Here is a 21,736-nt window from a genome sequence, read left to right on the forward strand (position 1 = left end):
GGGATTGTCATTGATAGGGGCTGAATGGCCTCCTTTTGCATTGGATGGACTCTATCATTCTATCTTAATAGAAAACAAAGAAATTGCAGAGCAATTAAACAATTATAATTCTGTCTTCATGGAGAAAGGATAAGTAACTTCCCAGAAAAGCTAAGGAGCCAAGGGGCTAATGCAAAGAAGGAATTGAAGGAAATCAGTCTTACTAAAAAATAGTGCTGGAGAAATTAATAGGACTGAAAGCTGATAAATCCCCAGGGCTGATTATTTACATCCTAGGAGACTAAAAGAGGTGGTCATGGAAATAGTGGCTGAGTTGGTTGTTACCTTTCAAAATTGTGTTGTTCCTGGAATAGTCCCAGCAGATTGGAGGGTGACAAATGTAACCCCACTATTTGAGGGAAGGAGAAAACTCACAATTACAGACTAACATCAATAGTAGGGAAAATCCTAGAGTCTGTTATAAAAGGTATGATAACAGAACACTGCGTAAATATCAACGAGATTAGACAAAGTCAACATGGATTTCTGAAAGGGAAATCGTGCATAACAAACCAACTGGAGTTTTTTTGAAGACTCAACAAGTAGAATAGAAAAGAGTGAACCAATGGGTGTGGTGTATTTGGCTTTGCAGGATGCTTTTAATAAGATCTCACATAACAGGTTAGTTTACAAAATTGAAGCACATGGGATTGGGGTTAACATACTGGCATGGATTGTGAATTGTTTCACAGACAAGAAACAAAGAATAGGAATATATGGAACTTTTCAAAGTGGCAGGCAGTGATTAAGAACATAAGAACATAAGAAATAGGAGCAGGAGTAGGCCATCTAGCCCTTCGAGCCTGCCCCGCCATTCAATAAGATCATGGCTGATCTGTCGTGGCTCAGTTCCACCTTCCCGGCCTCTCCCCGTAACCCTTAATCCCCTTGCCTATCAAAAACCTATCAACCCGCGTCTTAAATATAGTTAGCGAGGCAGCCTCCACCACTTCAACGGGCAGAGAATTCCAGAGATTCATCACCCTTTGAGTGAAGAAGTTCCTCCTCAACTCCGTTCTAAACCGCCCCCCCCCCCTTTATCTTGAGGCTGTGCCCTCTAGTCCTACTGTCCTTTCTGAGCAGGAAGAGCCTCTCCACCTCTATCCTATCCATCCCATTCATCATCTTATATGTCTCAATGAGATCTCCCCTCATTCTTCTAAACTCTAACGAGTACAAGCCTAGTTTATTCAGCCTCTCCTCAATGAGATCTCCCCTCATTCTTCTAAACTCTAACAAGTACAAGCCTAGTTTATTCAGCCTCTCCTCGTAGTTCAACCCCCTCAACTCCAGTATCAGCCTAGTAAACCTCCTCTGCACTCCCTCCAAGGCCAAAATATCCTTGCGTAAGTGCGGCGACCAAAACTGCACACAGTACTCCAGCTGCGGCCTCACCAATGCCCTATACAGCTGCAGCAAGACCTCCCTACTTTTATATTCAATCCCCCTCACTATAAAGGCCAGCATCCCATTCGCCTTCCTGACCACCTGCTGCACCTGCAGGCTGGGTTTTTGTGACTCATGCACAAGGACCCTGAAGTCCCTCTGCACCGTCGCATGCTGCAGTTTTTCGCCATGTAAGTAATAGTCTTTCCTACCATTATTCCTACCGAAGTGGACAACTTCACACTTGCCAACATTAAATTCCATTTGCCAGCTCCTGGCCCATTCGCCCAGCCTATCTAGATCCTTCTGCAGACTTTCCACACCCTCCGCACAATTTGCCGTTCCACCAATCTTGGTGTCATCAGCAAATTTCGACACCATACACTCGGTTCCCTCCTCCAGATCATCTATATAAATGGTAAATAGCTGAGGCCCCAGCACCAACCCCTGGGGCACTCCACTAGTCACCAACCGCCAATCCGAATAGCACCCATTGACCCCCACTCTCTGCCTCCTATTTGACAGCCAATCCCCTATCCACGCTAACACCCTACCCCCAACTCCATGCCCCCTGACCTTCTGTAATAACCTCTTGTGTGGCACCTTATCAAACGCCTTCTGAAAATCAAGAAACACCACATCCACTGGTTCTCCTCTATCCACCGCCCTAGACACATCCTCATAGAACTCCAATAGGTTCGTCAGACACGACTTCCCCTTAACGAAACCGTGCTGCTTCTGCTCTATCAAACAATTCTCCTCAAGATGCCTCGCTATTTTCTCCTTGATCACGGATTCTAACATATTACCAACAACAGACGTTAAACTAACCGGCCTATAATTCCCTGCCTTTTGCCTGCCACCCTTCTTAAACAATGGCGTAACATTAGCCGTTTTCCAATCTTCCAGCACTTCCCCGGAATCCAGCGGTGTTTGGAAAATAATCACCAAGGTATCCACTATCACCTCCTCCATTTCTTTCAGAACCCTTGGATGCATTCCATCCGGTCCTGGCGACTTGTCCACAATCAGTCCCTCCAGTCTTTCGAGCACTGCCTCTCTAGTAACAATAATGTCATTCAGGCCCTCCACTCCTACCATTTTTCCATCGCTAACTCCCGGCAAATTATTCACGTCCTCCTCCGTGAAGACCGAAACAAAAAAGTTATTCAAGGCCTCAGCCACTTCCCCATCCTCTACCAGTAAGTCGCCCCTCTCATCGTCTAAGGGTCCAACGTGCACCCTAGTCAGCCTCTTCCTTTTTATATATTTATAAAAACTCTTACTATCCTTTTTTATATTAAGCGCTAGCCCAGCTTCCTAGTTTATCCTACCCTTCTTTATCAACTTCTTTGTCATTCTTTGTTGATATTTAAACCTCTCCCAATCCTCTTCTCGCCCACTACTCTTAGCTACTCTAAACGCATCCACTTTTAATTTAACACTTTCCTTTACCTCCTTCGTTATCCACGGCTGATTATCTCTCCTCCTACGATCCTTTTTAACCATCGGAATAAACTTCTGCTGAGCACCAAGAAAGATCTCCTTAAAGATCCTCCACTGTTCCTCAGTAGACCTACCTTCCAATGCATTCCCCCAATCAACATTCGCCAATTCTTCTCTCATCCTACCGTACTCCCCTCTGTTCAAACAAAGGACACGTGTCCGGGAACCCACTTTTTTTTTAGTGGGGTTACACTAAAGTCTGTAATTCCGAGTTTTCTCCTTCCCTCATTTTTTAAATAGTGGTTACATTTGTCATATAAAGGGGCATATAAAGACACAAACTCAATTTACAACATAGTTGGAATGCGAGTCTTTACAGGTAATCAAGTCTTAAAGGAACTGACAATGTGAGTGGAGAGAGGATTAAGCACAGGTGAAAGAGATGTGTATTGTCTTCAGCCAGAACAGTTAGTGAGATTTTGCAAGCCCAGGCAAGTCACGGGGGTTACAGATAGTGTGACATGAACCAAAGATCCCGGTTGAGGCTGCACTCATGCGTGCGGAACTTGGCTATCAGTCTCTGCTCAGCGACTCTGCACTGTCATATGTCGTGAAGGCCGCCTTGGAGAATGCTTACCTGAAGATCAGAGGCCGAATGCCCATGACCACTGAAGTGTTCCCCAATGGAAGCGAACACTCTTGCCTGTTGATTGTCCAGCAGTGTTCATTCATCCGTTGGACATTGGGGACATCATGCAGACGCTACGACAATGGATAAGTGAACGCCCCTCGACAATCACCGGGAAAGAGTGTTCTCTTCCTGTTGGGGAACACTTAGAACAAAGAACAAAAACAGCCCGGGAAACAGGCCCTTCGGCCCAACGAGCCCACGCCGCCATTGTAACACTACCAGTCCCCCCTCCACCCATGACCCTTATCTATTGTTTTATGGCCATCCACATTGAGGGAATCTAATTTAGGGACAATTTATTACTGCCAATCAGCCCAATAGCACATCTTTGGGGTGTGGGAAGAAACCGGAGCACCTGGAGAAAACCCACGCAAGCACGGGGACAACGCGCAAACTCCCACAGACACCGGCCCAAATCCATGTGTCTGCACAGCAAACAGTGATAGTCACTGAGCTGTCGCCTTGTCCAGCATCTGGTCCAGTTTAAGCACACACTAACGACATGAAGCACTAGGCCAGTCTCGAACAACCAAGAGAAGCCCAAGTACGACCCATCGCGTGTATGCCCCTCGTTGGGCAACAAGGCGGACCGACTTAAAACCTGTGAATTAAAAGAGAAAAAACATTATTATCGTACCATATCCATTTACCTTACCAGGGACGCCCCAAAGCTAATGACCCTTATTTAAAACAATCTCCTATATCCACCCATCTCCAACCCACTCATGTGCCTGTCTAAGTTACTCTTAAACAACTCTAGCGTGCTTGCCTCCACCACCTTTCTTGGCAGAGCATTCCATACCCCCACTACCCTCTGTGTGAAAAACCTCTCTCTAATATCTGTGTTATACCTCTCGCCCCTCACCTTAAGCCCATGGCCCCTCGTACTGTGTGTCTCTATCATAGGAAATAGCTTACCTCTGTTTACTCTATCTACACCCTTCATAATCTTATATACCTCTATTAGATCCCCCCTCAGTCGCCGTCTTTCAAGGGAAAAGAGCCCCGATTTCTTCAATCTTTCCTCATAACCCAGTCCTTCCATACCAGGCAACATCCTGGTAAACCTCCTCTGCACTCTCTCCAGAGTCGCCACGTCCTTCCAGTAGTAAGGCGACCAGAACTGGACGCAGTACTCTAAATGCAGCCTAACCAACGTTCTATGCAACTGCAACGTTAGACTCCAGCTCTTATATTCTATACCCCTTCCTATAAAGGCTAACATACCATAGGCTTTCTTCACAACCTTATCCACTTGTACTGCCACCTTCAAAGACTTGTGCACCTGTACCCCCAGGTCTCGCTGCGATTCTATACTCCTTATGGGCTTACCCTTAGTATATAACTCCCCCCTACATTATTCCGGCCAAAGTGCATCCCCTCACATTTATCCGGATTAAACTCCATTTGCCATGTATCTGCCCAATATACCAGCCTATCAATATCCTGTTGTATTGCCAGACACTGCTCCTCACTGCCTGCCGATCCTTCACGACACACGACAGCGCAGAGTCGCTGAGCAGAGACTGATAGCCAAGTTCCGCATACGAGGACGGCCTCAACCAGGATCTTGGGTTCATGCCACACTATCTGCAACCCCCACCACGACTTGCCTGGGCTTGCAAAATCTCACTAACTGTCCTGGCTGGAGACAATACACATCTCTTTAACCTGTTCTAAACTCTCTCTCCACTCACATTGTCTGTATCTTTAAGACTTGATTACCTGTAAAGACTCGCATTCCAATCATTATTTTGTAAATTGAGTTTGTGTCTTTATACGCCCTGTTTGTGAACTGAAATCCCACTCACCTGACGAAGGAGCAGCGCTCCGAAAGCCAGTGGCTTTTGCTACTAAATAAACCTGTTGGACTTTAACCTAGTGTTGTGAGACTTTGTACTGTGTTTACCCTCAGTCCAACACCAGCAGCTCCACATCATGTCCTAATATACACTAGTCACTGAAAGCAAGCATGCAGTTGTAGCAAGCAGCTATGAACGCCAATATTATGTTGGCTTTCACTGCAAGAGGACTTAAGTACAGGAGTAAGAATATCTTACTGCAGCTGTAGAGGGCTTTGGTGAGACCACGCCTGGAATATTGTGTGCACTTTGGTCTCCTTATCTAAGGATGGATACACTTACCATGGAAGGAGTGCAGCAAAGGTTCAGCAGACTGATTCCTGGGATGGTGGGATTGTCTTATAAGGAGAGATTGAATCAATGGGGTCTGTATTCACTGGAATTTAGAAGGATAAGAGGGATCTAAGTGAAACATATTAAATTCTGACAGAGCTGGACAGATGTTGAGTGTCAATGGTAGAGCTGTCATGAACTGAGATTGTCAGCCCTGTTCACCAGGACAGACTGCTCAGTTAGCCCATTGCAGAGACTGGCTCAGCGCAGCGGGTAACAGGCAGGGGGCACGCCGGGAGCTGTAGTCCTTCCGGCGGAAACTCTCCTCGCGCTACGCGAGTTCCGGGGGGACTAAAAACTACACCACCCGGCGGCCCCCGCGCCAGCGGAAGCCCGAGCTGGGACTACAGCTCCCACCAGGCAGTGCGCGGGCAGACCGGAAGCGGAGCTCGCTGAATGGGAGACGGCATCTGGCCGGCTGCGGGATCCGCTGCGGCTGCACTTGGTGTCGGTCAGGGATCGAGAGCAGCTCCCGGGGAGGCCCTGGACACGGTGCAGCGGGATTGTCACCGCGGCCTTCCTGCCAACAACATCGCAACGAATTGGTGAGAGTGGCGCGCGGGGGGAGGGGGGTAATGATTGAGGGAAATGCTCCATCCTCGCCCCCACCCAGCCCCGCCCACCCCACCCCGAGCCCCTCCCCCAGTCCCACCCCGCCCCTCCCCCAGCCCCACCCCAAGCCCCTCCCCCAGCCCCACCCCGAGCCCCTCCCCCAGCCCGCCCACCCCACCCAGCCCCTCCCCAGTCCCACCCGCCCCTCCCCCAGCCCCACCCCGAGCCCCTCCCCCAGCCCCGCCCCAGCCCCTCCCCTCATCCCTGCCCCTCCCCATCCCTCCCCCCTTCCTGCCCCTCCCCTCCCAGCCCTGCCCTACCTCTCCCCGCCCCTGCCCATCCCTACCAAGCCCCGCCCTTGCCTCTCCCCAGCCCTGCCCATCCCTACCAAGCCCCGCCCTTGCCTCTCCCCAGCCCTGCCCATCCCTACCAAGCCCCGCCCTTGCCTCTCCCCAGCCCTGCCTGTCCCCAGCCCCACCCCTAAACAAGTCCTGCTCCTCCTCAGCCCCAACCCTCCATAGCCCTGTCCCCTCCCAGCCCCATCACCTCCCCCTAGCCCTGCCCCTCCCCCCCACAGCCCCTCAGAGTGGCAGGCAGTGACTAGTGGGGTACCGCAGGGTCCAGATCTGCCCCCCCGCCTCCCCGCGCTCACAATATACATTAATGATTTGGATGAAGGAATTGAAGGCAATATATCCAAATCCTGCGGGTGACACTAAACTGGCAGTGTGTGCTGTGAGGAGGATGCTAAGAGGCTGCAATGTGGATAAATGTAAGGTTATCCACTTTGACAAAGACAGGAATGAAGATTATTATCTGAATGGTGGCAGTTTAGGAAAAGGGGAAGTACAACGTGACCTGAGTGTCATGGTGGAACAGTTGCTGAAGGTTGGCATGCAGGTAAAACAGGTGATGAGGAAAGCTAATGGCATGCTGGCCTTCACAGCAAGAGGATTTGAGTACAGGAGCAGAGATATCTTGCTGCAGTTATACAGGGCCTTGGTGAGGCCACACCTTGAGTATTGTTATGCAATTTTGGTCCCTGGTCTGTGAAAGAACATTCTTGCTATTGAGGGAGTCCAGCAACGGTTCACCAGACTGATTCCTGGAATGACATGACTGACATATGAAGAAAGACTGGATCGACTGGGCTTATACTTACTGGAATTTAGAAGAATGTGAGAGGACCTCAGAAACATATAAAATCCTGATGGGACTGGACAGGCTAGATGTGGGAAGAATGTTCGCAATGTCGGGGAAGTGCAGAATTAGGGGTCACAGTCTAAGAATAAGGGGTAAGCAATTCAGGACCGAGATGAGGAAGAATGCCTTCACTCAGAGTTGTGAACCTGTGGAATTCTCTAACCACAGTAAGCTGTTGGAGCCAGTTTATTAGATATGTTCAAGAGAGAACTGGACATGGTCCTTGTAGCTAAAGGGAGTAAGGAAGAGACAGCGGGGGGTGGGTCACTGAAAGCGCATGATCAGCCATGATCATATTGAATGGTGGTGCAGGCTTGAAGGGCTGAATGGCTTACTCCTGCACCTACTTTCTAACTTTCCCAAATCCCACCCCTGCCCTGTTCCTCATCTGTCCCCTTTCCCATCAGGAAGAGAAGTGGATGTATATTTGCAAGCCTCATGCTGAGGATCTATTCCTGTGGACAATATTGACAATATATTATGTTAATTTCCCAGAAAGGGCCATCACTAGCCTGGCTGGTAACTGTTCTCTAATATTTGAGATGTCCTTGAGAGGGTGGTCTTGTTCTGCTGCAATGTGTGTGTAGTGTACCAGCTATTCTTTGTATGTTTACAGTGATAGTGTTTACTGGTAGCTTTCTGTTGTGAATCAGGAATATGCAGATTTGTTCATTCTCCATGACTTGCAGCTTATGGAGAAGTATATTTAGGGAGCGATTTCAAAACTGGCCCCATCCTCAGGATCATTTGTAAATCCTTTGAATGCAGCATTGTTTTAAAGTTTATCACTTCCAGCTCTAGTTTTGGTTGCTGGCCTGTCAGTGCTATTTACATCGACAACTACGTGGAAATCTTTGAATCAATCACAGTCTCCCTTGTTTGTTTGCTGCCATTAAACTAGCGTCACTGTTTCCTTGTGTCAGTGCTGTCCACATGCAGGCTGGCACAGGGACAGCCTCTGATTTATGGTGTGGAATTAAACTTGGGAGCACAGATTCCATGTTGAGTTAGGGACCAGATTAGAAACTCTAAGGCACTCTTTCCTTTCCTTCTCTGTCTACAGAATGCTTTGTCTGTATAGCACATAAGAAACAATACTTTTCATTGTATATGAATATATCTGACAATAATAAATCAAATCAAAGTTTGAAATCTATTTAGCATGGTGGTATGCCACAATGGAACATATCCTCAATGTGAAGGCAGGACTTCATTTCCATAAGGAAGGTGTGGTGGTCACTCCTACCAATACTGTCATGGACAGATGTATCTGCAACAAGGAAGTTGGTGAAGATGCGATCAAGTATGTTTTTCTCTCTTGTTGGTTCCCTCACCACTTGTCAGATCTAGCAGCTATTTCCTTTAGGATGGGCGCCAGCTTGGTCAAGTAATGGTGCTACTGAGTCACTTTTGATGATGGACATTGAAGTCCCCCCCACCCTGAGTGCATGTTGCACCAATGCCACCCTCAGTGCTTCCTCCAAGGGCTGTTCATCAGCTGAGCGGGGGATGGTAAGTGTTTCCTCATCCATGTTGGATCTGATGCCATATAACCTTATTGGGTGCAAAGGCAATGCTGAGAACTTCCAGGGCAACTTCCTGCCAACTGCAAACCACTGTGCCACACCACCTCTGCTGGATCTGACCTGCCGGTGGGACAGGACACACCCAGGGATGGTGATCTTGTGTCTGGGACATTATCTGTATTCCGTGAGTATGGCTATGTCAGGCTATTGCTTGACTAGTCTGTGAGACAGTTCTCCCAATTTTGGCACTAGTCTCCAGATGTTAGAAAGGAGAACTTTGCAGGCTCGACAGGCTTGAGTTTGCTGTTGTCATTTCTGATGCCTAGTTCGATGTCGGGTGGTCTGTCCAGTTATATTCCTTTGAGACTGTTTAGCTGTTTGATACAACTGAGTAACTTGCTTGGCCATTTTAAAATCAACCACATTGCTGTGGGTCTGGAGTTACATGTACGCTAGAATAGGCAAAGACGGCAGATTTCCTTCCCGAAAGGACATTAGTGGATTTTTACAACAATGCTTTCAGGTCATCATAGGACTTTAAATTCCAGATTTTTATTGAATTGAAATTCAATTTGAACTCAGGTCCCCAGAATACTCTCTGGGACTCCGAATTAGCAGTCCAGTAACAATGTTGTTACCCCATCGCCTCCCTCGCATTCCTGCGAATTGCCATTGATAACAGGATTGAGCCAGACTGTGATGTCTTTCACGGTCAAATAGTTTTCCAGAATTTGCTGTCTACACTTCTGTGTAGCTGGCTGTAATGATATGAGCAAGATTGGGTTGTAAGACTAGTGCTGGTGGAACTGCAAATTCTGTTTTAAAATGCTGTGTCAGACCTAGCTCAATAGATATGATTTCACCTTGAGAGTTTGTGTCCTGTGGGTTCAAGACTTACTCTTGAGCATGCTATCCAGGTCTCAGTACAGGACTGAGGGATGGCTACACTGTCAGTGGTGCCATATTTTGGATGAGACGTTAAACCAAGACTCCATCTGCCCTTTTGGCTGGACAAAAACAATCCCCTGGTCCTATTTATTTCAAAGGGTAGTATTATTTAATCAGCATTCCAAATGATCAAAGATAAATTCACTAACTATTTATCTCATTGATGTGTGCAAATTGATTGCAATGTTTCCCGACTTAAGCACATTTCACATACACTTCATTTCCATGTTCTGGATCATTCTGAGAATATGAAAATTGCTATTTACGTAAAAGAGAATAAGCCTTTGACAAATAAGCTTTTATCCAAAGATGTGTGGGTTAGGTTGATTGATGATTCCAGTGTCAAGGGGGTTAGCAGTGTGGGGTTAGGGGAATAGGGCCTGGGTGGGTTTGTGGTCAGTGTAGACACGATGGGCCGACTGGCCTCGTTCTGTACTGTAGGGATTCTATGACAAGGTCCCACATGAGAGACTGATAAAGAAGGTAACAGCACATGGGATCCAGGGTAACTTGGCAAGTTGGATCCAGAATTGGCTTTGTGGTAGGAGACAGAGGGTGGTAGTTGAAGGCTGTTTGTGTGACTGAAGGCAGGTGACCAGTGGCATACTACAGGGATCAGTGCTCGGTGCCTTATTGTTCATGCTATATATAAACGATATCAATGGGAATGTGGGTGGTGGGTATGATAAGTAAGTATGCGGATGACAGGAAGATTGCCGAGGTGGTTAATAGTGAGGAAGAAGCTCTCATGTTTGCCGAAAGATATAGACAGGTTGGTCAGGTGGGCAGATCAGTGACGAATGGAGTTTAACCCTGAAAAGTGTGAGGTGATGCACTTTGGAAGGAGTAATGAGAGAAGGGAGTAAGACTCAGTGAATGGCAGGACCATAGGTGGCTCAGAGGGATCTTGGGCTGCTTGTCTCCGTATCACTGAAGATGGCAGGACAGGTTAATAGGGTAGTTAAGAAGGCATAGGGGACACTTGCCTTTATCAGTTGTGGCATAGATTTTAAGTCATGATGTGGAGATGCCGGCGTTGGACTGGGGTAAACACAGTAAGAAGTCTCACAACACCAGGTTAAAGTCCAACTTATGGGGCAGTCTCACAACACCAGGTTAAAGTCCAAGGTTGGACTTTAACCTGGTGTTGTGAGACTTCTTACATAGATTATAAGAGCAGGGAGGTTATGTTAAAGCTGTACTGAATTTTGGTTAGGCCACAGATGAATACTGTGTGCCTTTCTGGAAGGCTAATATTGCCTTCTGGAGAGGGAAATTCACCAGGTTGTTGCCTGAATGGAGCCTTTGAGCTATGAAGAGAGGCTGGATAGAATCAGGTTGTTTTTTTTAGAGCAGAGAAGGCTGAGGGAGGACCTGATTGAGGTGTGTAAGATTATGAGCGGCATGGATAGGGAGCAGCTGTTCCCTAATTAAAGGATCAATAAGGAGTGGACATAATTTTAAGATGAGGGGCAGGAGGTTTAGAGGGGATCTGAGGATTCTTGAATGCACTGTCTGGGAGGGAATAGAGGCAGGAAACCTCATAACCTTTAAAAGTATGTGGATGAGAACTTGAAATGTTATAACTTTCAAGGCTAGGCTGGGGGCTGGAAAGTGGAATTAGTGTAGATTTTGTATAGTTTTGTCAGTGCAGACTCAATGGGCCAAAGGGCTTCTGCTGTAGCATACAGCTCTGTAAAAGGCAGATTTCACAATCAATAGTGAGGTGACTCGCACAGAGATCTAACTGTTTCTTTGTGGCATGGATTTCCTCTTTCCTAATGTTGGTTTGAATCTGGTACCCAGTCAAGGGGATCTCCGAGCACCCAGTAGTAGTGATGTCATCAAGCAGGGTAAGTAGCCAATCAAATTGAAGTATTCTCACAGACAGCAAACTGGGAAGTAAAATACACTGATTTCTTTTTTCAATTAAAATTTCACAGTGAAATAGATACACACAGAAATATCATAACTTAAAAAAAATGTGTAATTTATTTATCAAAATGTAAAAATTGACATTCTCCAAAACAACTTTAGATTTTCAGGAATGGGATGAGATTCAGCAGCAATTATGAAATTATTTATACTATAAGAAAACTCAGTTATATCTCATTAAATGTTTTGAAATGTTTACACAGTCAGACAAATACAGTAAAAGGTCACATTCACATCAATTTGGTGATTTCCTCTTGGGCTGAGCCTGTCAGGGATTGGAATAGTGCAGCCTGTGGGGCAGTAAGAATCACTCTGGATTTGGACTTTGCATCTGTCAGTTTCAGAGCAGGAGTGACTGCAAAAACTGGCATTTTCACTTGCGTTAATTATTACAAAATCTGGACCTTTCACCTGTTCAATTTAAAAAAAATCTTATGTCTGCTTTCCCTTCTGCCAACTGTTTCCATTCTAGATTGCCACGTCTACATTTATATCCCATGTATACCTGTCATGCTGACCCCCAATAGACGTGCAGTGCTATCACTGGGTATATCACGAGGAAGTGTGACTACTTTACATAGACAGTTCCCATTACAAATGTGGACACCATTTAGAAGGAATACATGAGATTAAAAAGCCGGATTTTTGGACATTGTGACTGATTTATATCTGCAGCTCCTAAGCCAGCTGCAATCCATCCTGTACACTCGACTCTCTCCTCAGCTGAAAACAACACTGAGCCTTGTGCACATTCATTCGAGGTTAAATAATGACCAACACAAATTATTTGTAAGAAAGAGGATTCCTAATCCAGTTCTCTATAATGGCTTTTCTATAGCTTTAACATGTAGACGGGCAGGAAGAGCTGCAGGATATCTATAAGGTTCATGGTGGGAGATATAGGAGGGGTGTCCGAAGTAGATTCTTTACTCGGAGAGTGGTTGGGGTGTGGAATAGACTGCCTGCTGTGATAGTGGAGTCGGACACTAGGAACTTTCAAGCGGCTATTGGATAGGCACATGGAGCACTCCAGAATTATAGGGAGGGGATAGCTTGATCTTGAGCTTGGACATAGCTCGGCACAACATTGAGGGCCGAAGGGCCTGTACTGTGCTGTAATGTTCTAATTTCTATGTTTCTAGCTCTCAGATACAGTGATAGGCAGGAGAATTTTGTCTTAGGTCCCAGTTTTAAACAGCATAATCTAAAGTTCAGCATGCAGTTTTGAGGTATCTTACCATTGCTGAACTAATATTGTAGCAATAACTAAAATAGGCCATTGTGTTAGGAGCGGTTGCTGACTTTCTGATTGCAGGCACAGACCTGCATTTTAAAGCAACGGTAGTGTAATGTTGCTGAAACTAGTCCAGGCCGCTGGACTCAATGTCCTAGTGACGTGAGTTCAAATTTCATCACAACAGCTGGGTCATTTTTGGGGCAGCACAATGGTTAGCACTGCTGCCTCACATCACCAGGGACCCAGGTTCAATTCCAGCCTTGGCTGACTGTCTGCATATTCTCCCTGTGTCTGCGTGGGTTTCCTCCGGGTGCTCTGGTTTCCTCCCGCAGTCCCAAAGATGTACGGGTTGTGGATTCAAGCCCCAATCCAGATTTGAGCAGACAATCTGAGGTGACACTGCCATTGCTGTGCAATACTGAGGCAGTGCTACATTGCCAGGAATGCTGTTATCCAAATCAGACATCTGCCCTCTCAGGTAAAAGACCTCAGGGTACTAATCAAAGAAAAGTAAGAAAATTCTACCTGGTGAACTAATGTTTATCTCATCTTTAAGAGAACAGATTATCTAGTCATTATCATATTGTTTGTGAGGCTTGTTTTGCAGAAGGTTTCCTACATTGCAGCAGTGTCCACACTGTAAAATTATTCATTGTAAAATTAAAGTGCTTCAGGACATCTTGAGGTTGTGATTGGCTCTATAGCCAATTTATATGTAACCTGTAGAAGGTTTCCTGTGTTGTCTTTTATGATTGTGAAATCAGTGCCTTATCCCATTTCCCAGCATGGACTGTGTTTGTTTTTAATAGAGACAAAACTTTGGAAACAATGAATATAAATCCTGTTCTCAGGGCAGCCTGCCTTTCCTGCTATGTTCTCTGTACTGCTGATAAGAAAGTGTTTTTAAAACAAAGCCTTTGTCAGAACAGGGGTGAGTATGATAGTACGTACGTAAGAAGGTTGAGGCCACATAGTTTATGTGAGAATAATAAAAATGATGTGCTGGTATGAAAGGCTCTGTGTCTCCATTGGACAAACCATTTGAAATGAGTAGGTTTTTCTGAAATGCCAGGTAATGTCGCATTTGGCAGTGTCAGAATCATAGAATTACTACAGTGCAGAAGGAGGCCATTCAGCCCCTCAAGTCTGCACTGACTTACTGACAGAGATGTCTTATCCAGGCCCTCTCCCCCAGCCAATTCCCATAACACACACGTTCCCCATGGCCAATCCATCTCACCTAAAAAATCTTTGAACTGTGGGAGGAAACTGGAGCACCTGGAGGAAACCCACAGACACAGGGAAAATGTGCAGACTTCACCTGAGGCTGGAATCGAGTCCCTGGCACTGCGAGGCAGCAGTGCTAACCACTGTGTGACCATACCACCCATACTGAACGGTAAGCTAAAACGGTACAAGTCAGATTTGACATTGTTACTTGGTTAAAAGTTGCATTTTAGATGCTAGGATATGAACTCACTTGGAGAATCCATCTTGCATAGTTGTGGGACTCCTGGAGATCCCCTTGATTTGGCAGCAGATTCAAATGTGCATCCGGCAAGGAGAAATGCATACACCATCACTGGATCTTTGAGAATAACTTTGTTATGTGCAATAAATTGCTTTTCTGCTGGGTACGTAATCTGGAACAGATTATTTGTTCTACGTATAATCCTTTCTCAGTCTCCAAGCTTAGGCGTGAGGAATGGCTACTGGGTGAGGTACTCGGGATGTGGGAGGGTGGTTAGAGAAGCTTTGTAAGTCATTGATTTCATTAATAATTTTGACTGTAATCAGTGAGTTAGTTATATGAGTGCACAGCACAATGATCACTCGGCAGTGAGATTGTACAAGTGGGCCACTGCTGTGCAAATATTTCAGTGGTAACACTCAATTCAAAGCTCTTGGCTGAAGAATCTATACAATATATCATTGATGTTTTATTGTGTTATAATCACCAAAGTGCATTCAATATAATATTAAATATACATCTCTTTGCTTAAATGTTATAAGATGGGATGATTTAATGTCTCCTGGATTTATTCATCTATGAGACTTTAATCATGTTCTCACCACAGTGTCTAATTTAATAAAGCTGTCAAGCTGGTTCAGCGAATGTTGTTTACTCAAAATTAAGCATTAATATTTAACAGACTTCTTACTCATCCTATTAAAGTAATTGGTATAACTGGCGGGGATACTTCTTTTAGATCTAATTTTACTTCAATAATGCATCTTGAATCACTTTATGAGTTGTTGCTCTCATTGGTAATTTTGACTCTATCAGGGAATTAATGCCAGCAGTGAGTTAGTTATATGGATGAACAGCACAATGATCTTCACCGGCTGCCTATCGCTTGGCTTGTACATTCTCTCTCTCTCTCTCTCTCTTCCACCCCCCCCCCCCCCCCCCCCCCCCCCCCCATGTTCTCCTTCCCTCTCTTGCTCATATATTGTGCACTGGGAGACCTGCCACCCCACAACCCATAGACATCGACCCCCGTCCCACCCCACCCCACATCATCGACAGCAGTGTAAAATCCCACAGTGACATGGGTTATTGGGACATCAGGACCCTCCCTATGAGTCCCCAATCATGACCCCTCAGCAGCGTCCTCATTGCAGATTTCCTTTACCCTCCGCCTCCCTGTCTACTGAACAGCTCTCTTGTGGAGCTCCCCCTGCCTCCTACAAAGATAATTGCCTACCCCTGCCCCCACCCCCCCCCCCCCCACCCCGTCGTAGCCGCACCACCACTCCCACTCCACCGTCTTGGCACTGCCTCTGGCATAGCCAGGGTGCTGGTGGGCACTGCCTGACCATCTAACCACCTGGGAGTTTCAGCAGCCTCCGCTTCCACCCCCCATCTGCCACCAACTGCCAGCGTGGCCATGGCACCTGGTCCTTGCTGGAGAGGACCAGCTCCGATTCTCGTCAGTGAAACTTCTCGCTGATGAGGGGGGAAGTGTCTGTGCGGCTGGAATCAGCCTTGTGGGGCGTGCCAATGTAAAACGTTTCTAGGCACAAAACAGATCAAGCCAGCAAAACAGGCTGGGAACATCACTTGCAGTGTAAACTGGGTTTTTGCCCAATTCCTGGCTCACCGCACCTAACAATTGCTGCAGCGGGCTGGCAAGATCACACCCAAAAAATTCTGACTTTCCACATTTAATTGCGCGTGTTCCAGTCCAATTTTTCCCAATCTGAGCAGTGAGCACTGTTACTTGTTCTCAGCACAAACTTTGGGTCAGTGGGTTTGGGGTGGGTGTGGGGGAAGTGGTTGTATTCTCTTGCCTAGTATTTTATTGGTAGACTTCACTGATCTTTCTCTTACAGGGGCATATTTCAAAATCAGACAACAAAAGTTCAACTGTTGAGTTGGAAAGACCAGTATAATTTATTTCAGTCAGTAGTCAAAGAATTGATGAATTGTGGTTTTAATTTTCTTTCATGGGTTGTAGGTGGCACTGGGAGCGCTGGCATTTATTGCTCATCCCTAATTGCCCTTGAGAAGTGGTTGTGAGCCACCTTCTCAGACCGCTGCAGTCCGTATCTTGTAGGTACACCCACAGCACTGTTAATTTTAATATATTCTGTCATGGAATGTCGATGTCGCTGGCAACACCACCATTTGTTGCCCATCCCTTTTGCCAGTGAACAGAGTGGCTAAGCCAATTCAAAGGGCAGTTATGAGTCAACTAAATTACTAGGAAGCAAGTTCTAGGAATTTGACCAGCAACCGTGTTGGAGCGGTGATATAGTTTGAAATCAGGATGATGTGTGTGGCTTGGAGGGGCATCTGCAGGAGATCCTGTGTATCTACTGCCCTTGCTCTTCTAGGTGGCAGAGGTTACGGGTTTGGAAGGTGCTGTTGAAGGAATCTTGGGTGAGTTGCTGCAGTGGATGGTACACACTGCATTGGTGGAGGAGTGAATGCTGAAGATAGTGTCAGTCAAATGAGCTGCTTTGTCCTGGATGGTGTTGAGTGCCTTGAGTGTTGTTGGAGCTGCACTCATCCAGACAAGTGGAGAGTATTCCATTACAGCCCTTACTTGTGCCTTGTCGGTGGTGGACAGGCTTTAGGAAGTTAGGGGGTGAGTTACTCATCACAGAATTCCCAGGTACTGATCTAATCTGGTAGCCACAGTATTTATATAGCTGGTCCAGTTCCGTTTCTGGTCAATGGTAAACCCCAGGATATTGATGGAGATGGATTCACTGATAGTGATGCCATTGAATGTCAAGGGGAAATCGTTCATTCTCTCTTGTTGGGAGGTGGTCAGTGGCTAGCACTTGCGTAATGCGAATGTTACCTGTTTTTCAGATTTAGTCTGGGCAGCTTAAAAAAAAGCTGAAAGAAAGAATGGGCACCTACAGAGCAGCTGGCCAACCTTGGGTGTCTCAGAATGTTTCACAGCTCCATCAACAGTAACTGTAAACAGTACTGGAACCATAATTCTCAGTACAATCAGTTAATTCACTGCAGCAATTATGACAGTCTACAGCAAATTCCCATAAAGCAGCAGCTGGATGGCTGACTAGACCATTGTTTTTGATGTATTCGTTGAGGGAGGAATCTTGACTTGGACTCCAAAACACCCTAATCTTCAAGAACTGTGTTTTAAGAGATGTTCAAGTAGAATTTAGACAAAAAGAACCCATTTCCATTGGCAGGAGGTTGGGGGGGTGGGGTCAGTAACCAGAGATTCCCATTTATTCTAACTGGAGAGTGGCAAATTCTCTCTGCAGTTGAGCCTATTGTAACCTTAAGCATCGTGTGATGCGCAGTGTGATTTTATTCCCTTCTAACACTCAGGAACATCACATGCTTCAGCCCAGTGGCAGCTGGAGCACCCGATTCACCTGATGAATCTAATCCCTGCCATGCAGTGATCACACCCAGCCACAGGGTGTCAAACATGCGGTGGCAAGGATGGATAAGGAAGATGTTATTTTTGCATTGAGCCTTGTGATCTGGAATACACTGGCCAAAATGGGCTTGGGAGCAGATTGAATAATGATTTTGGAAAGGGACTTGTTGAAAGTGGGACATGTTCACAGTTATGAGGCAAGCAAAGTAGATTTTTGTGTAATGTTATGCTACAACTATACCGGATGTTGGTGAGACCACACTTGGAATATTGTGCTCAGTTCTGGTCATCTCACTATAAGAAGGATGTGGAAGCGTTGGAGAGAGTGCGGAGGAGATTTACCAGGATGCTGCCTGGTTTGGAGGGTAGGTCTTATGAGGAAAGGTTGAGGGAGCTGGGGCTTTTCTCTTTAAAGCGGAGGAGGATGAGAGGCGACTTCATAGAGGTTTATAAGATGATGAGGGGGATAGATAGAGTGGACGTGCAGAGACTATTTCCTCAGATGGATGTAGCTGTAAGTAGGGAGCATAACTATAAGGTTCATGGTGGGAGATAGGAGGGATGTCTGAGGTAGATTCTTCAGTCAGAGTGGTTGAGGTGTGAAATACACTGCCTGCTGTCGGACACTTTAGGAACTTTCAAGCGGTTATTGGATAGGTGCATGGAGCACACCAGAATGATAGGGAGTGATCTTGAGTTTGGACATAGTTCGGCACAACATGGAGGGCCGAAGGGCCTATACTGTGCTATGTCCTATGTTAGTAAACTGGCAGGTTGGGCATGTCCAGTGTTGTACAAATTTAGGGCCATTGGATCTTTTACAACTTCCTCAACTGGCAGGTGGTTTAAAGTTTCATCTGTGGATAAGCACCTCCCCCCAATACAATACAGTAATGTCAGCCTAGATGATATCCTCGGCTTGGGCTAGATGAAACTGGAAACCATGATTTCCTTGTTTGGATATGAGGTACTGTAAACGACAGAGATATATGGAGGAAGCCATGATATTTGGGGGTGATTACAGGTCTGTAGAAAGGAAGCTTGTTAAAATGTCTGTTGTGTTATACTTTTGGGCTACCCCCCACATTTGGATTTGACTTCATGGGCTGATATTTGATGCTGTCTTTGTTTTGTTTAGAGGTTGTATCGTTTATGATTTTGCAGAAGCTCATTTCACTATGCTGATTTTTTTTTTAAATCTTGGAACTATCGATGCATGCCTCGTTTTTTTAAGCAGGGCTTTTTTTTAAACCTTTTGAGGTCCTGTGACTGCAGCGAAGGCAATGAATTGATTATTGGATCCTAGCTGCCTGTCGACTGAAGCGTATAGGCTTCTGCTGTGTAATTGTGCTGAGGAAGCACTGTGTGTTAATGGGGAAGTGAAATCGCACTGCAGCATCACATGATAATGAACATAATGGGATGGATCATAGAGAGGAACAGCTGTTTGCTCCTAGTTGCACCAAAACTCCCTGCTCTGAGCTCTACGATTACCTGTATCCCTCATTTACCTCCAATTCCATATTTTGCTTTTCCACATCCCGTCAGTTGCTGCAGCACTAATTCTGAAAAGCTCTTTGAGAATTTTGACGATACAAGGCAGTGTATAAGTGTAAGTATTCACATGTTTTGTGCTTTTGAAATACGGGTTAAACGTGTCAATTCCCAACGTGTTTGAGGTTTTTGACAACAGTGCCTGCTAATCTTGCCTAAAGAGGAATTGCTAAACTTGGTAGCGTGAAAATCTATGTGCCAACGTCAGTGACAGTGCAGCCGAGATAAGTGCTTTCAACGGTCGTATGCTGCTGGGTAGTTCCCTCCTTTGGGTAACTCCACCAGAGTGATGGAATAGGACAGGGAGGATGTACTAGGAGTGACTCAAGTGGAACCAAAGGTCCCTCTGTTTCAAATGGTGGAGCCAGGTGTGTACAAAGATGTGCAAGTCAGGTGGATTGGCCATGGTAAATGTGTGTTATTATGGGAATAGATGGGGGAGAGGTGTGTGTGGGTAAGATGCTCTTTCGGAGAGTCGGTGCAAATTTGATGGGCTGAATGTCCTCCTTCTGCACCATAGGGATTCTGTGACTCTGAAGGCCGTTTAAGGGAGGAGACTGTGGCGATGTGTCCAGGCACCAGCCTTTGGGGGAAAAGAAGGAGGCTGCGGGTGGAGACAAGTGTGAGCCAGTTCTTAATGTGAGGCGCGAGGACTGAACCAGGAGGAGACAGAAATCACCTGCAGGAGGAAGGGGAAGGAATGGAATGGAGGCTGCTGCAGCTGACTGGTCTCTGGAGCCTCCTGGGCAAAATGGTGGCATCTGTTAGCCCACACACTGAGTTCTAGGCAAAACAAAGGGAAAGAAATGAAGCTACGAGTACAAAACATAAGCAGATTTTGGGTAAGCGTCTTAAAAAATGGAGGTCCCACGTGAATACTTTAAATCAAGCGAGAGGAAATCAGTTAATTTCCAGTGTGCGTTAGCTTGAACTTTGAGAGAAGTTGTTGTGCATTGTTGCCATCTCACTCAGAGTGGCAGATAAACAGAGGTTGTATCCTGCAGAAATGTAAAACAGTTCTCTTTCTTTTTAAAGTGCCTGTGGAGTTTGACCTTGTGAACGTGTCACCATGTCAGAGGCAACTGCTGCAAGGTTCAGAGTGTTCACTCTCAATTGCTGGTAAGTCTTAAATTCCTGTGGTTTATTGCGCAGACCAGATCTGTGTCCAGATTGTGCCCTGTGCTTTTGGGATGAATGATTTGTTAACTTGACCTTCTGAATTTGCTTTGACTTCCCTGCGTCAGCATTCTTGCTGAGAATCTTCACACATTCCCTACTGTCCACTGTGCACTGTCCCTGACATAAAGACAGTATGTTGTAACCCTTAGATAATCAATAAAAGAGCAGTGAAAAGATGAGAATCTTTTTCTTATGTGGAGAGTTGATCCATGGTGGACTGTTGAAATGGCACAAAAGCAGATTCAATAGTGCCTTTCAAAAAGGATCTGGATGAATAAATAAAATGAAAACTTTGCAGGGCCATGGGGAAAGGATAGGGGGTGAAAATAATTAGGTAGTTCATTCAAAGAATCAGCATAGGCCCCAAAAGATAATGTAGTGTCTCCTCTGCTTTATGGCTCAATATTCAGTGTTAGATAAGAACATAAGAACTAGGAGCCGGAGTAGGCCACCTGGTCCCCCAAGCCTGCTCCGCCATTCAGTAAGATCTTTTCGTGGAATCAGCTCCACTCACTATAACCCTTAATCCCTTTACTGTTCAAAAATCTATCTATCTTTGCCTTAAAAACATTCAATGAGGTAGCCTCAACTGCTTCACTGGCAGGGAATTCCTCAGAAGCACAACCCTTTGGGTGAAGAAGTTCCTCCTCAAATCAGTCCTAAATCTGCTCCTCCTAGGCTATGCCCCCTAGTTCTAGTTTCACCCACCCTGCTTCTGACTTATCTATTCCCTTCATTGTTTTAAATGTAGCACACAATAAATACCCTTACTGCATGTCACAAGAGGACTGTTTTAATTGTAGCGAGTCTTTACTCACATATTACACTTGTTATACCATTATTGACTGGTTGGGTTGGATGGATCTGCTATTCAAGTGCAGAATTACACTTGTCACCCCTTCAGTTTTATTTCCTGTCTTGTGCTGCACTCCTCGGACACCAGCAAGCTCCCTGTAACTGATCTCCCTGCGTGT

General features: G+C 45.9%; 1 protein-coding gene across 5 annotated transcripts in view; it reads left to right on the top strand.

Moving 5' to 3' along the window:
• LOC145357086 (sphingomyelin phosphodiesterase 2-like) overlaps positions 1-21,736 on the top strand; it is a 78,607-nt gene that overhangs the window by 12,458 nt on the left and 44,413 nt on the right. For 2 of the 5 annotated variants that reach the window (XM_080210188.1, XM_080210189.1), the window contains exon 2: positions 20,619-20,702. In XM_080210188.1, coding sequence (XP_080066314.1) covers positions 20,653-20,702 — 50 coding nt within the window. In that variant the 5' untranslated portion in view covers positions 20,619-20,652. Of the gene's footprint in view, positions 1-6,138; positions 6,303-19,029; positions 19,054-19,622; positions 19,642-20,618; positions 20,703-21,736 lie in introns of those variants that run through there. The other 3 variants (XM_080210187.1, XM_080210190.1, XM_080210191.1) reach the window with 3 other exon arrangements.

The sequence above is a fragment of the Carcharhinus amblyrhynchos genome, chromosome 22 (genome assembly GCF_965287045.1).
Source record: "Carcharhinus amblyrhynchos chromosome 22, sCarAmb.v2.hapA, whole genome shotgun sequence".
Taxonomy (NCBI): domain Eukaryota; kingdom Metazoa; phylum Chordata; class Chondrichthyes; order Carcharhiniformes; family Carcharhinidae; genus Carcharhinus; species Carcharhinus amblyrhynchos.